General features: G+C 46.3%; 1 protein-coding gene across 3 annotated transcripts in view; it reads right to left on the minus strand.

Moving 5' to 3' along the window:
• The window catches only part of ANKRD45 (ankyrin repeat domain 45), an 81266-nt gene that overhangs the window by 14917 nt on the left and 49940 nt on the right, over window positions 1-16409 (minus strand). For all 3 annotated transcript variants that reach the window (XM_044300709.1, XM_044300710.1, XM_044300708.1), the window contains exon 3: window positions 5909-6076. In XM_044300709.1, the coding sequence (XP_044156644.1) occupies window positions 5909-6076 (168 nt within the window). The remainder of the gene's footprint in view (window positions 1-5908; window positions 6077-16409) is intronic.

Raw genomic sequence — 16409 nt, forward strand, 5'->3', positions numbered from 1 at the left:
TAGTGCTGCCTCATTATCTGTGTCTCATCTTCTCCAAGTCTTTTTTTTAATTTATAATTATATATATTTTCAATTTGGCGACTAAAAATTAAATTTGGCGCCTATATTTTTCAGGTTACGAGCCAATGGCTCCTGTAATTTTTTTTAGTCTGGAGCACTGCTGACCGGGGGGCCCTCTGCGCTCACGTTCCTCTGCCATGGCTGCTGTGGCACGGTGGGGCGGTAGGAGCAGTTCCAGCTCCATCAGCAGCAACTTGAGTCTAGAGTCGCTGATGAGCAGATTTCTTCACCCGCAGCAGCTAGACCTGGAGCAGGACCTGAACCAGCAAGTGGTGGCATACTTGGACAGCACCCTGCCACCCCACATTGAAGATCCGCTGGACTACTGGGCAGCCAAACTGGATTTGGTGCCGCAAAAGCTGTCCTGCCCGGCCAGTAGTGTGGCATCGGAGCGAGTGTTTAGTGCGGCGGGGGCCATAGTTACCCCAAGAAGAACTCGCCTGTCCAACCAAAATGTGGAGAGACTGACCTTTGTCAAGATGAATCAGGCGTGAGTCAGCCAGTATTTCCACCCACCAATGTCTGATGCATCATACTGGATCATCCATGGTGCCACACCAACACTTTGACAAAAGAGACAGTTTTTTTCGGGCTACCTGCCTCCGCTACTATTCTGATGCTGCCACCTGCCTGATGCCACACATCTGATGACAAGTGCTTCTTCTTTCACCCACCATCTTCCTCTGGTACTGTTATTGCCACCCACCTCCCCACTCTGTCAATCGGTCACTCTGTGGTCTCCTGATCCTGCTGCCACTTCACCACTCAGGTCTCCTGATGCTGCTGCTGCCACCTCCACACTGTCATTATGCTACCCTGTGGCCTCCTCCTGATGCTGCTGCCGCCACCTCCACACTCTGTCGTTGTGCCACTCTGTGGCCTCCTGATGCTTCTACCCCCTACACACTGTCATTGTGCTAGTCTGTAGCCTCCTCCTGATGCTGCTGCCACCTCCAGACTCTGTCATTAGGCCACTCTGTGGTCTCCCCATGCTGCTTCCACCTCACCACTATGTCATATGGCCACTCTGTGGACTTCTCATGCTGTTCCCACCCTCCCCACTTTATGACTGGGCCACTATTTTGCCTTTTGGCCTGGCTGACATCATTTTTTTTTACCCTTCTTCTGATCTGTCAGAAGGAAAGAAAAAAGGAGACGCCTGCATGACATGGTCTCTATTTTGGATCAGAATCGGCTTATGATTTGGTAGCCAAAAGCAGGAGTGGGTACAAAACACAAAAGACATGCAAATATTCCATTCATGTGTCATCTCTGTTTTGGATCCACTCCTGTTTTTTTTGGGCTTTAGCAATACTGATGGATTACTGACCAAATGCTGACCGAGTGAAGACGGATGCTCCACAGAGAGGATCGTTTTTGTGGGGGGTTATTGTTCTGATGGATCAGAGAATGGGGAAAATAATCTGTGACGTCAACACAAACTTACTGCTGACACCCTCTCCACTCTGTCGGGGGGCTCTACTTGTATAAGTGTTTAATAGAACAGGTTCTGTAGACATCTATGTGGAATCAGTGAATTGGTGTAAAAGGAGTGCACTCTTTCACACTATAGCAGGATCTTGGGCCTCTGCACAGTTCTTTATACCTGGCGCTAACATTGACTTGTAAGGCTGAGTTCACACTTGAGTTATTTGGTAGGTTTTAGCCCCGTGACTACCCAAATAAGTGAAGTGTGCAGTGATTCTAAGAGCGACCGCTGTCATCTACATGTCATACTGACTCACAGTATTATTTCACTACCACAGCAGACTCCCTATGTGTGTTACTGCAAGACACAGTGTTCTATACCACTATACAGGCTCTCTGCAGCCAGGAAATAGTGTTTTTTAACACGATTCACCACAAATAAATTGGAATTGAACCAAATTTTTTTGAAAAATTCGGCGAACCGCCTGAATCAAATTTTTTCGAAATTTGCTCATCTCTAGTGGCTATATCCTCCCTGCACATGCACAGTAGCCGCCAAAGACAGCGGCGTGGAGGAGTTCAGGGGAATGATATGGGATTTATAGTCCAGCGAATATGGATAAAGTATAAATACGGTGGGTCAAAAGGTGAATAATACCAAAGTCCAGCTGAGAAAATAACCCTTATAAAGAAGGTAGTAATTTTAATAGTAATTAAACAAAATGACGTACAATGTTAACCTGTTGTAGGTGAAACCACAAGAAGGCTGGGTAAGCTAAAAAAAAATTGGGTGGGGAGTCTCTCCCTACATATACACCCTAAGCTATACCCTCTGCCCAGGGACGGCCCCTAAAGGTGGGCTGTCCCTGGGCAGAGGGTATAGCTTAGGGTGTATATGTAGGGAGAGACTCCCCACCCAATTTTTTTTTAGCTTACCCAGCCTTCTTGTGGTTTCACCTACAACAGGTTAACATTGTACGTCATTTTGTTTAATTACTATTAAAATTACTACCTTCTTTATAAGGGTTATTTTCTCAGCTGGACTTTGGAATGATATGGGATGTGTGGGACAATACATCTGCGCACAGAACATTGGGCATGGGGATTGTGGGAGAGTGGCAGGATATTGAGAGAAGCATATAGCCCAGTGCACACACAGCCTGGAAGTATGCGATCCCATGAAGACAGTAAGACTTCTAAAAATAAGGATTCCCCCCCCCCCCCCCCAAAAAAATATTATAATACAGCCATTGGTAGAAAATGTGTCCTGCATGTCCTAACAGTAGGGAAAACCCACGTTAAAGGGGTTGTCCAGAATGTATAGAAAAAATACTCACAATCCCTAGCCCCTTCGGTTCTGATGCTCATTGGTTCCCCGGATGGACTCTGCTTCCTGGTCCCTCAGGAAATGCTTGGCAGAGGTGGGTCCCCACTGCGCAGCCATTATATACATGTCAAGAGGGACCAAGAAGCAAAGACCAGCAGGGACCCCTTAAGCGTTGGAAGGGGAAAGCCAGGGATCAGGGAGGTGAGTATCTCTTTTATTTTATTTTGTCATGACTTTTTAAAAATATATTGTCAGGACGACCCCTTTAAATCTGATTTTATAATAAAAATGTATGATGTACCGTTCATTGCCAAATGGACCTGATGATTCGCTTGTCTCCATATCATCTCTCGTTTTAGGATCACGTCTGCAGTCCCTGCATGGAGTGTAATATGTCGGATTGTAACATGGATGTGGATATTGCCATGTATGATCCCGTTTGTCAGACCACACTGAGCACGTCTGTGACTGAACACCATGTTAAAGATGTGATTTTAAAAATGAAGGCAGCGAAGGAACATTTTGTAAGATGTCCATGTGGAAAATAGGAAAATAAAGCATAACCTTCACAGAATATCGCTCATAGGGAAAATCTCTTATCGTTCCTCGGGACTGAGGCCGGGGTTAACCGATTCGCTGTCAGAAAGGTGCTATTCCCCTTTAAATCTATGGGGCACAAATATTCTGCTGGGATAGGCGAAGATAAAAAAAAATCTCTGAATGTTTTTTGATTATTGTGTCAGTGTCACGCTAAGGCCACTTTCAGGTAATTGTGAACCAAACCCGGATGAGATCCTCCACAAGATGAGGTCTAATGGAAAGATTTGCACTTGTTCTGTATTTTTGATCCTCCCCTGGTTTTGGCTCAGAATCATGGTGGAAATCACTGACCAAACACTGACCAAACACTGTGTGAAAGCAGCCTAAGGTCACGTTCACAGCACACTCACTGGCTAAGGCCTCATGCACACGACTGTAGTTTTGGCCCGTGTCCGATCTGCATTTTTTACTGATCACACATGAAGCCATTCATTTGTGTGGGTGACAGATGTCCTTGCTGTGCTATCCGTATACGTGTGGCTGTTCCGCAATTTGTAGAACATCTCCTATTCTTGTCCATTTTGCGTCCAAGATAAGGCATTTCTACCGATGGCAGGGAGAAAAATGCAGGATTCAAACTGGCCAGTATCCGTGCTTTACAGATCAGCGTTTTGCGGACAGTCGTGTGCATGAAAGCCTAAGGCTACTTTCACATCAGCATTTTTTTTCCTTTCCGGTATTTTTATCCGTTATAGGATCTTAATGCCGGAGGGAAACGCTTCTATTTTGTCCCCATTCATTGTCAATGGGGACAAAACAGAACGGAGTGCACCAGAATGCATTCCGTTCTGTTTGGTTGCGTTCCCATGCCGGACAGAGAAAAGTTGCAAGCAGTGTTTTTTCTGTCTGGCATGGGATGTGGAGCAAGACGGGGATCCGTCATGAAACAAAACGTAAGTCAATGGTGCCGGATCCGATTTCTTGGACACAAAAGAAAAATGGATCCGGCACCCATTGACTTACAATGGTTTTAAGTGCCGGATCCGTCATCGCTATTAGAGATAATACAAACATATCCTTTCAGAACGGATGCAGATGGTTGTATTATAAATAACGGAAGCGTTTTTGCTTATCCATGGCGGATCCAGCAAAAACGCAGATGTTAAAGTAGCCTAAACTGAAAAGTTTTTTTCCGGTATTGAGATCCTCTGCCGGAAAACAACAACACGAGTGTGCTACAGGCCTAACATACATCCATACGTAAGATAAATACAGCGTATGCATGAGGATTTTGACGGCTGTGAATTTCACCCCGTGCACTGCAAAAAAATTGATGTGCTGCAGATTTCAAATCCGCACTGCAGGAGACTTTACACCGCTGATTTTTTTCACAGCACATGGATGAGATTTCTTAAAATCTTATTCACTTTGCTGGTAATGTACAATGATGCAGATGTGCCACATGAAAATCCACAGAGGTGAATCGGCGGTATATCCTCCACATGTGAACATGCCCCCACAGGGTTCTCTGCCAGGGCCACTGTTTATGTGAGGCACTCTCTGCTTGAGGCTGACACTCAGCAAAATGTATGCCAGAAAACTTCAGTTATACATGGAATTTACGCCAATTTATGGCGCCAGATGTGCCACAATTATTAAGAGGCATGTACCTATCAATAATTTTGGTGCATCTGACGCCAGCAGGTGAGAGATTAGAAAAGATGCAAGTAGTTAGTAAAACAGACGTGTCAGGAGAGGTCCATAAATAGGTTTTCAGGTCCTCAGGTTAGGTCATCAATATCTGATTGATGGGGGGTCTGACTCCCGGCACCCCCCGACAAGCCAGCTGTATAAAGAAGGCACAGAGTTCCAGTGAGTGCTGCAGCCTCCTCGCAGCTTACCAAGCACAGCACCATGCATTGCATAGCAGCTGTGCTTGATACTGCAGCTCAAGCCCATTGGCTTCAATGGCACTCAGCTGTGTCTAGGCCATGTGACCAAAGAATGTGACATCACTGGCCAGGGAATAGGCCGAGGCACTCATGGAAGTGCAGCAGCCTCTTCAAAGAGTTGATCGTCAGGGGTGTCAGGAGTTGGACCCCCACCGATCATATATTGATCACCTATCCTGATCAATATCAAATACCTGAAAAAAACCTTTAACCCCTGCAAGGAAGTGTGGGTTTTGTTGCAGAGGTTTCCTAGGTTGCCTTTTACAAATTTGCAGCAGCGACCATGTCAGAGCAAGGCATGGTTGGGAACGGAGCCGAGGACTATCACCAACAGAGCAGTCAGAATGTAACAGGCATAGAGATAATTCAGGAACAAAGTCAGTGGCAAGACAGTGGTCAGGACCAGGAGCAGTACTACAAGGTACCAAGCTCAGTATCAGGCACTGCTTGCCCTCGAAACCACATGCCACTGTGTGCTAGGAGCAGTAGGGGCACAGTCTGAACCAAAAGGACCACATGGAAACCAGGGACTGGAGGAAGGAGAAATAGCATCCACTTGTCTAGCAAGTGGCACGTGTTACACAGGTAGAATGCCACTTACCAGCCCATTTCAGGAAATCTGCACATTCTGTCTTGTTGTATCTGGTCGCTATTTCACATGCCTTTTCACCACGGAAATTAAGGAGCAAGATGTCACCTCCTAAATCGACAAGGGCCTTTAATACCTCCACCTGACCCCATGCAGCAGCACAATGCAATGGTGAATATCCTGCAAAGAGTAAAGAGAGACACTTTTAGTGAGTTCACATTTCATTCAGACCTTGAGGGTTAAAGAAATTGTATAATTTGCTGGCTTTGACTTTACGGGAGTCACTGAGAAAATTGTGTCTACCAAATAATGTCAAGTGCTTGGTAGGTACTTAGAGACGTGTACACGTGCATATTTGTTTTATTGTAGAGAAAAAGAAAACTCAGCAAAGCACTTAGAAAACCTGCCCTGTAACCAGGGCCGGCGTCAGAACCCGGCAAACCCGGGCAAGTGCCGGGGCCCACTGTAAGTTAGGGGGCCCACTCGTCTCCGCGGCGGCCCCTTTAAAATGTTTGCCAGAAAATATTTGCGCATCGCATCGCATCGCATCGCAGCGCAGCGCAGCGCAGCGCAGCGCCCGCTCGCCGTCCGAGCCATAATTATTCATGTTGCGCAGCGCCCGCCCCCTCTCTCACGTGATCCTCTTCTCTTCTGAGTCCAGGCACCGCACGCCGCACAGTCAGATCAACGAATCCAGCGAATACGATGATCATCATTTGAGTCTGACTCACTGTAAGCCCGCCCCCAGCCAGCAGCAGGCCTGATAGCCGAGCCCAGAGCTGGAAACCTGGCGCCCAGTCCCAGAGCAGACACAACTGAATGCTGCTGAAGTGCTGACAGCTGAATTTCGTGTTAAATTTCTAATTCAGATTAACTAGTAAGTCTAGCAAGTCACAGAAAGACCAGTTATTGTAGTATTTATTATTATATCTGTTACATAAATGGGGGGCCTGCCGCCTGGGGCTATCTACAGTGAGTGTCACGACTCAGTCACTGTCTACACCAAAACACCCAAAACACCTAAATAATTGAATAAAGAACAATTAGCATGTGTTGCTTTGCTCTTGCTCAGCATCAGCAGCACACATGCCTGTAAGGCCAAATGCACACGGCTGTGAGCGGTCCGTGGTATCCCGGCCTGGCATCTTGCTGAGAGCTGGAGCGTATGACGTCATTGGTTGCTATGACGCCGTGCGCTTCATGCCGCCGCTGCACTACAGTAATACACTCGTATGATCTATACGAGTTTATTACTGTAATGCAGCGGCAGCATTAACAGTGTCATAGCAGCAACCAATGACGCTGTACGCTCCAGCTCTCAGCAGGATGCCAGGCCAGGATACCACGGACCGCTCACAGCCGCGTGCATTCGGCCTAAAACACAATATAAACTCCTCTAAGAAAATACCAGAACCCATGAAATCAATTATACAGTTTATTGGCAAAAATTCATAAGAGGAAATTTTCCTCTTATGAATTTTTGCCAATAAAGTGTATTATTGATTATTATTTTCTTAGGAGGAAAAATTATTTTTCATAGGAGTTTGTTTTAGGCCTCATGCACACGGCCGTTGTGGGCCCATGGCTGTATTGCTGCCCGCATACGGCCATTCAAGTTGAATGGGTCCGGATCTGTCCCGGCCGCTGCACGGACGTTGCCCGTGCATTGGGGACCGCAACAGATGCATAACAGCCGTGTGCATGAGGCCTAAGGGCTCTTTTATACGAACGGGTGCCGTGCGGGTAATCCGCTGTGTGAAAGAGAGCCAAGCCCCGCTCCGGACAGCAGAGACACAGAGCAGTAACATGACTGATAATGCTCTGTGCCTCTCTGTGCCATTTTTACTACAAAATGACAGTGAGATACAGTTGTCACTGTGATTTTGTAGTAAAATTATCACAGAGAGGCAAAGAGCATTATCAATCATGTTACTGCTCCGTGTCTCTGCTGTCCTGGACGGGGCTTGGCACTCTTTCACGCAGCGGATTACCCGCACGGCATCCGCTCGTATGAAAGAGCCCTTATGCCCCTTGCAGACTAGCGTTCCTCCCGCAGCAAGTCCACATCGCAGCACCCGGCCCAACCTCCCAGCGCTGCCGGAGGTCACATAGCATTATATTGATTGATCTAACCCTTAAAGTTCTGGAATGTATTGGATAACTGGCATAATGCTGTTAGTGTCATCTAATACATTCCAGGACTATAAGGGTTACATAGCATCATAAATCAATATAATGCTATGTGAATCCCATCAGTGCTGGGAGGTCAGGCCGGGTGCTGCGATGCGGACTCGCTGCGGGAGGAACGCTTGTCTGCAAGGGGCCTTAGCACAGGGGGGCCCACTGAGGCTTTATCGCCCAAGGGCCCACATGAACCTGGAGCCGGCCCTGCCTGTAACTTCCCTGTTGCCCTCAATGACAGCCCCAGCCTTTTCCAACCCTGGTGCCCACATAAAATTCTTGTGCATGTACCATTTGTTCCCGGAACATGCTCAGTATGTCTGTGAAGCAGACATGAAGCATACCGCGCATGCGCAGGGAACTTACTGCACATGCACAAGATTTCTAAGTGGATACCAGTGACAGGCTGGGGTCGTCAATCAGGGTATAGGGGTTAGAGTGGGCAGGATCTGCAAAGGAAACCTGGAGCACTTGCTGGAATTGGCACTACCTTCAGGGCACATGCCAACCAATTTACACACCAGATTACTCCGATACAACAGAGATGAGTGATAAACATTGAATGTCATTTAGTAGGCATAAGTCTTCTGACTACCTTAAAGGGGTTGTCCGGATTTTCACCCCTCAGGCCCCTCTGACATGACCATTGGAGCGTTTCATGTTCCGATGCTCTCGCTCGCCCTGCGCGATTTGTTTGTTTATATTTTCACACTGCTAGGCAGAGGCTTACGCCTAGCAGTGTTGCCAGTGACGTCATCGGCACTGACTGCGGCTTTAGCACTTCCCTAGCCATTTTTCATGCGCACGATAGAGTTGTGCCTATTCATAGCACAACTCCATAAGGTGAGCCTCCACTTTTTTCTACAATTGTTCCACGAACTGTGAACCTACTACCCTATGGTGCGCTCTCTCTTTTTGCTTTCTTAGCAAAATTCGCCCGATCACTACAATCACAAATACTCTGACCTACCAGAGAATAGAAGCAGCACATAGGAAGATTTAAAAAAAACTGTAAAACATGGATTACATCCCCAACAGACTGCAACAAGGGAACATCTGATCAGTCAATGCACCAGGATCCAACCAGAGTGCAATAGTGAGAACAACAGCACGGAAACATCAAGTATTGATGCGCTTTGAGTCCTATGGGAGAAAAGCGCTTTACAAATATTATTATTATTATTATAAGACACTTTTATATTTGTTTAATAGACTGGAAAACTGATGCTGGATGAAATCCAGCAAAACTTAGATGCGACTTTTCTTGAAATTTATATTCAGGAACAAATAGTTCCACGTGGTCCCAGGCTGCGTTTTAAGAATTCCTTCAAAGAAGACTCGGAATTTTGTAGGGATTGGGATGTTTACTTGTTGTAATGTGCCAATGGCTTAATCACTAGATTGATTGAAAAGAGAAAGTCATTATACGTAAACCTTAACAATCAGTGCAGCATTCATGAAATTTGATCGAATGATAACAACTAGGGTACTTTCCTATGAAAAAGAGGTCCTGCAAAAAAAGAGCAACAAATTATCAAGGGACAGAACCGATTTCGCCACTGACAATGTCAAATATTGGTTAAAAAAGGAACAGCCCGAGGGAAATAACACTAAGCCTATTAATACCAATACACTAGCTGTTGACACATCTCAAACTGTACGATCAACTAAACACATCCCCAAGAAAACCAATACACCATTCATCGATAAAAAAAGCGGCCATATATTAATCAATAGCCACAGACGTAAGGGCCCCCATGTGCAATTCTCAATAAAGGCACAAACCCTAAATAGAAATTCCAAACCTGGTAGGGACCCACTCTCACAAACTATCGAAAATAGGACCCATCAAAAAAGATCTGTCTATCTGATACAATTAATACTACAAACAGTACTCCAACTCAAACTATTAAAATAAACACTCCATCCATTGGTTTAAAAGAGAATAATGTGGATTCGTCCAACATGGAGTTCCAAACCCCACTCTCATTCCTCACTACAAACAATGAGACTAAGGCCCCCTGCACACGGCCGTGTTTCACAGCCGTGTGCGGGCCGTGGAACCGCGGCCTGGATCCCTCCTGAGAGCAGGAGCGCACGGCGTCACTGGTTGCTATGACGCCGTGCGCTCCCTGCTGCCGCCGCAATACAGTAATACACTGGTACGATCTATACCAGTGTATTACTGTACTGTGCCGGCAGCAGGGAGCGCACGGCGTCATAGCAACCAGTGACGCCGTGCGCTCCTGCTCTCAGGAGGGATCCAGGCCGCGGTTCCACGGCCCGCACACGGCTGTGAAACACGGCCGTGTGCAGGGGGCCTAAGGCCTCATGCACACGACCGTTGTGTGCATCCGTGGCCGTTGTGCCGTTTTCCGTTTTTTTTCGCGGACCCATTGACTTTCAATGGGTCCGTGGAAAAATCGGAAAATGCACCGTTTTGCAGCCGAGGCCGTGATCCGTGTATCCTGTCCGTCAAAAAAATATGACCTGTCCTATTTTTTTGACGGACAACGGTTCACGGACCCATTCAAGTCAATGGGTCCGTGAAAGAACACGGATGCACACAAGATTGGCATCCGTGTCCGTGATCCGTGGCCGTAGGTTGCTTTCATACAGACGGATCCGAAGATCCGTCTGCATAAAAGCTTTTTCAGAGGTGAGTTTTCACTTCGCGAAAACTCAGATCCGACAGTATATTCTAACACAGAGGCGTTCCCATGGTGATGGGGACGCTTCAGGTTAGAATATACTGAAAAACTGTGTACATGACTGCCCCCTGCTGCCTGGCAGGTGCTGCCAGGCAGCAGGGGGCAGACCCCCCCCCCCCTGTTTTTAACTCATTTGTGGCCAGTGCGGCCGCCCCCCCCCCCCCTCCCTCCCCTGTAGTTAACTTCTTGGTAGCCAGCCCCCCCTCCCTCCCCTGTAGTTAACTAATTGGTGTCCAGTGGGCCCCCCCTCCGTCCGCTATAGATAACTCATTGGTGTCCAGTGGGCCCCCCCTCCGTCCGCTATAGATAACTCATTGGTGGCCAGTGGGCCCTCTCCCCTCCCACCCCCTCCTAATTAAAATCGCCCCCCTATCATTGGTGGCAGTGGTGAGTACCGATCGGAGTCCCAGTGTAATAGCTGGGGCTCCGATCGGTAACCATGGCAACCGGGACGCTACTGCAGTCCCGGTTGCCATGGTAGCTTAGCAATTTGTAGAAGCTTTATACTTACCTGAAGAGCAGCGATGTCTGTGACCGGCCGGGAGCTCCTCCTACTGGTAAGTGACAGGTCTGTGCTATAAGCAATGCGCCGCACAGACCTTTCACTTACCAGTAGGAGGAGCTCCCGGCCGGTCACAGACCTCGCAGCTCTTCAGGTAAGTATGAAGCTTCTACAAATTGCTAAGCTACCATGGCAACCGGGACTGCAGTAGCGTCCCGGTTGCCATGGTTACCGATCGGAGCCCCAGCGATTACACTGGGACTCCGATCGGTACTCACCACTGCCACCAATGATAGGGGGGCGATTTTAATTAGGAGGGGGAGGGAGGGGAGAGGGCCCACTGGCCACCAACGAGTTATCTACAGCGGAGGGAGGGGGGGCCCACTGGACACCAATGAGTTATCTATAGCGGACGGAGGGGGGGCCCACTGGACACCAATGAGTTATCTATAGCGGACGGAGGGGGGGCCCACTGGCCACCAACGAGTTAACTACAGGGGAGGGAGGGGGGGCCCACTGGACACCAACGAGTTTACTACAGGGGAGGGAGGGGGGGGGGGCGGCCGCACTGGCCACCAATGAGTTAAAAACAGGGGGGGGGGGGGTCTGCCCCCTGCTGCCTGGCAGCACCTGCCAGGCAGCAGGGGGCAGTCATGTACACAGTTTTTCAGTATATTCTAACCTGAAGCGTCCCCATCACCATGGGAACGCCTCTGTGTTAGAATATACTGTCGGATCTGATTTTCACGATGTAGCTCATATCCGACAGTATATTCTAACATAGAGGCGTTCCCATGGTGATGGGGACGCTTCAAGTTAAAATATACCATCGGATTGGAGAAAACTCCAATCCGATGGTATAAAAGAACTCCAGACTTTACATTGAAAGTCAATGGGGACGGATCCGTTTGAAATGGCACCATATTGTGTCAACTTCAAACGGATCCGTCCCTATTGACTTGCATTGTAATTCAGGACGGATCCGTTTGGCTCCGCACGGCCAGGCGGACGCCAAAACGACTTTTTTTTCATGTCCGTGGATCCTCCAAAAATCAAGGAAGACCCACGGACGAAAAAACGGTCACGGATCACGGACCCACGGACCCAGTTTTTGCGGGCCGTGAAAAAAAACTGTCGTGTGCATGAGGCCTAATAGTGAGACTCCAAAACCCACCATTAGGAGCAATCCCCTTCTGGCCTCCTTTGGTGAAGATATTTTGGCAACCTGTGCACCGCTGGATTTACCAGTAACCCAGTTTTCTGTATATTCCAACTCGCCTAAACATCTTTCAGAGATATCGGATTTGGAAGCAGATTCGTTATCAACTGTACATAACCACTATTCCCCTCTGAACCTTCATAAAAATAAGTTCTAGTAATAAGGTGCTAATATTTTAGAATGCCACCCATTGGCAGGTACATCCTTAACCCTTGTAAAAAAAAAAGTAGAGAGCCACTGCACCACGAGAATCAAATTATTTCCAACCATTGGGACGGAAACCGACAAAAAGAAAAAATATAGAAGAGGCTGCAGGGGTGGCAGGAACAAGAACAAAAAGAAGAACCTAGGGGGAAACGATACCACTACCCCAAAATCCAAAACCTCAGGTATTTTTAACCTTTTCTCTCACAACTTAACCAAGCACGAAACCTCCTTGTTGAAGAAGGGTTTATCTTTTTGTCCAGCCTCTAAAATAAATGAGTTTGATCTCTTTTTGGACCTGAATAAATTCGTTAAGAAAAGACATTTCAAGATCCAAGAACAATCTGTACAAAAAGTACAGAAAGGACAAGAAGGTGAAAAAAGTCAACACCCTCTAGGTATACCATCAGGTCTTAAGCCCGCATCAAACTTTTACCCAATACACCATAAGGGAAACTTCATAGATACATTCTATGTGATTGTATCAGAAGAATTTCGGAAAATTAAGATGAAACCTAATCTGAAACCATATAAAAAATCAGCTTTGAAAAAACTCCAAGACAATAAGGATATAGTTATTCGCAATGCCGACAAGGGGGGAGGCATAGTCATACAGAATAAAGAAGACTATGTCAAGGAACCCCTAAGAATTCTATCCGACTCTGAGTACTATATCCCCCTTGAAATGGATCCCTCCCAAGAAGACAGGAAGGAGTTAGAGCTTCTCATCACATCAGCAGTAAACGTCCTTTGGAAGAAAGAGTTTGAATATATAATGGTTCCAGATCCTACGCTTGCCACTTTTTATCATCTCCCATAAAAATCTTCAAAATCCCCCGGGAAGACCTATTAATTCAGGAGTTTCATCAATCACTTGTAATCTTTCACATTGTATAGATATTTTTTTGCAGAAATACGTAACTGAACTTAGGTCGTACCTCAACGATTCCTTTCATAAAGGAATTAAAAAACATAAAATGGAAGCTTTATACCATTGGCTTACTCTAGATGTGTCAGCATTGTATTCAAACATTACCCATGACTTGGGAATCCAATGCACATTGGATTTCCTAAGTAAAGATCAGACAATGCCAGGACAGCAGGAGGATTTCATCCTAGGGGGCATCAAATACATTCTAACACATAATACGTTCCAATTTCAAGACAAAATGTATAAACGAATACGGGCTACAGCAATGGGGACTAGATTTGCCCCAAGTTATGCCAACCTCTTCATGGGGAGCTTCGAAGAAACTCACATCTACCAAACCGACTTTTGGACCAATAATATCATTTTTTTCAGAAGATACATCGATGATTTGATCTTTATTTGGAAAGGAGATATTACCACTATTGAAAATTTCATCATACAATGGAAAAATAATATCCCATTTAATCAGTTCCAGAGAGCGAGACGTAATTGTACCTGAGAGGTGGACTTCGAGGAACAAAGCAAAACCTTTCTGACAAGATTCAAGGAAAAAGGATATCCAAGTTGGGTAGTGAACGAAGCTAAGAGACGAGTATCCAACCTCACACAGGGGGATTGCCTGATACCCAAATCGGGCTCAAAGAAAAACAAAGAGAGATTGAGTTCAACATGAACTTTATCACCACATACAATCAAGATCACGACAGGATCAGAACAATCCTTGCCAAAAACTCGTACCTTCTGATAAAGGACCCAATACTTACCTCAATCATTCCAAGAGTACCTCGCCTTACATAAAGAAGGGCTCGGACTCTAAAAAAACATCCTAGCGCCTAGTAAGCTGAAGAAGTTAGAAACTGTAACCAAACATACCAGTATACCGCAGCAACTAGGGAGCAAGAAATGCGGTTATCCAAGATGTCTGTGTTGTAAGACCATATGTCAGAAAACTATATTTAATAACAAAGAGGTGGAATCCTTCCAAATACAGAGCAGCTTGGATTGTAATTCCACCCACGTTATTTACATCTTGGAGTGCCCGTGCGGCCTACAGTACGTGGGTAGGACCACACAAACACTCAGGAATAGACTAAACAAGCACCAGTCTAATGTAAAAAAAAAAACTGTTTCAAAAGCAGTGTTTCCAGGCATGCGGCCAATATGCACGGGGGACTCTTCTCTGGGTTCAGAATTACACCCATAGAACAGATACCAGATCACCAAAGAAAAAACGTACAGTGTATCAAGCGCCGAGAAATGTACTGGATACACAAATTGAACACATTGCACCCATATGGTCTAAATGAGGCCTTTGAAATTAATCTCTAAACCACAGCAGCTAATTTTGTTCAAATACTAATTCCACCACAGCTACATAGCATTATTATACGTTTCAAAAAACTCCTCTCCCTAGTCTAAATCTGAAAACAACACCACTGAATGATATTAGCATTCACATTACTATCCATAACCAAGCAATGCACATATCTTTTCCCATACCTATGTTTTCATTTCTCCACAGTAATTACATAATCACTGTCCTTATACTATATTACTATATCTTATACTAAATTACTTTACTATATCATCCCCTAAAAGGATAACTGCCATATTTTAACTCAAAATTCTATTTTCACATACAGTATGTAGTTACTACTGAGGTGATAATCCATAATCACTCATTTTTATCCTCACATACCCCATATTTAAGAAGATTCCATCCGTAGCAACCGTTCTTCACCAGACTTCATTCATCCTCTCAAGATGGCCGCCGATGCCCTCACCCTGAGGTTAAGCCCGCCTTCCCTCACTACCCAGAATGCATTGTGCTAATCTCGGGAACGCGCTGCCTCAACTCAACCAATCAGAGTTGTCCACACTTCAACACGCCATCTTCCTCCTGAGAGCCCATACATTTTAGCAATTGGCTGTATTGCTGCGCTTCATTTCAGCCTGGACACATAAAAAGATCTCCCTCCCTCTGTTATGAGGAATCCAGACGCTGCCACAGCAGCGCAGCGCTGGGAGGGGAGGGGGGACGGGGGAGCTTCCTCACTGTTAACCCCTTCCATACAGCGATCCCTACGGACCACAACAAGGTAGGTGTTAAACGGCGGACACCCACTGATGTCGGCCGTTACAGTAGATTGTCAGCTGTATGTTACAACTGACAATCTACTAAACCGCTTGGCCATCCTGTTCAATTGCGGGAGAGAGGAGGGGTGGGGGGATGGACTGCCTCCCTGTGTGAAATAACAATTTTATCCGGCTCGGCCATCCTGAAGGGGAGATCAGGGCACAAAAACACAACCCGATCTCAACACTCACTGAGGGGATAGGAGCCGCGCTGCTGAACGTCAGTGTAGGGGTTTATGTTTATGTATATTTCCTTTTTTTACACCTGTGGCTGGGTACCTGGTGTAATGCTTAGTAGAACGTGATTTACAGCTCTCTATGCAGGAAGTAACTTCCGGGTTCAGACAGGAGCGAGCACACAGGGTGCGGGGCTGCCCACCTCTACGTCCTCCGTCTTCTGTATGAAGAAGCTGGGAGACGGAGGACACCTAACAACACTCTTTTAGCGGCAAAGCTAAAATGCCGGAGGGAGGACCGGACATGCAGGAATTACATGGTAATTTAATACCTAGCCAAAAGTATAAACTAGGGCACTAATGCAAACGTCATGAGACAAATCAAATTATATATTTAAAAAAAACATGACAGTCATCCTTTAATAACCATCATGGATACCATCCCCCGACAAA

The sequence above is a fragment of the Bufo gargarizans genome, chromosome 7 (genome assembly GCF_014858855.1).
Source record: "Bufo gargarizans isolate SCDJY-AF-19 chromosome 7, ASM1485885v1, whole genome shotgun sequence".
Lineage (NCBI taxonomy): Eukaryota > Metazoa > Chordata > Amphibia > Anura > Bufonidae > Bufo > Bufo gargarizans.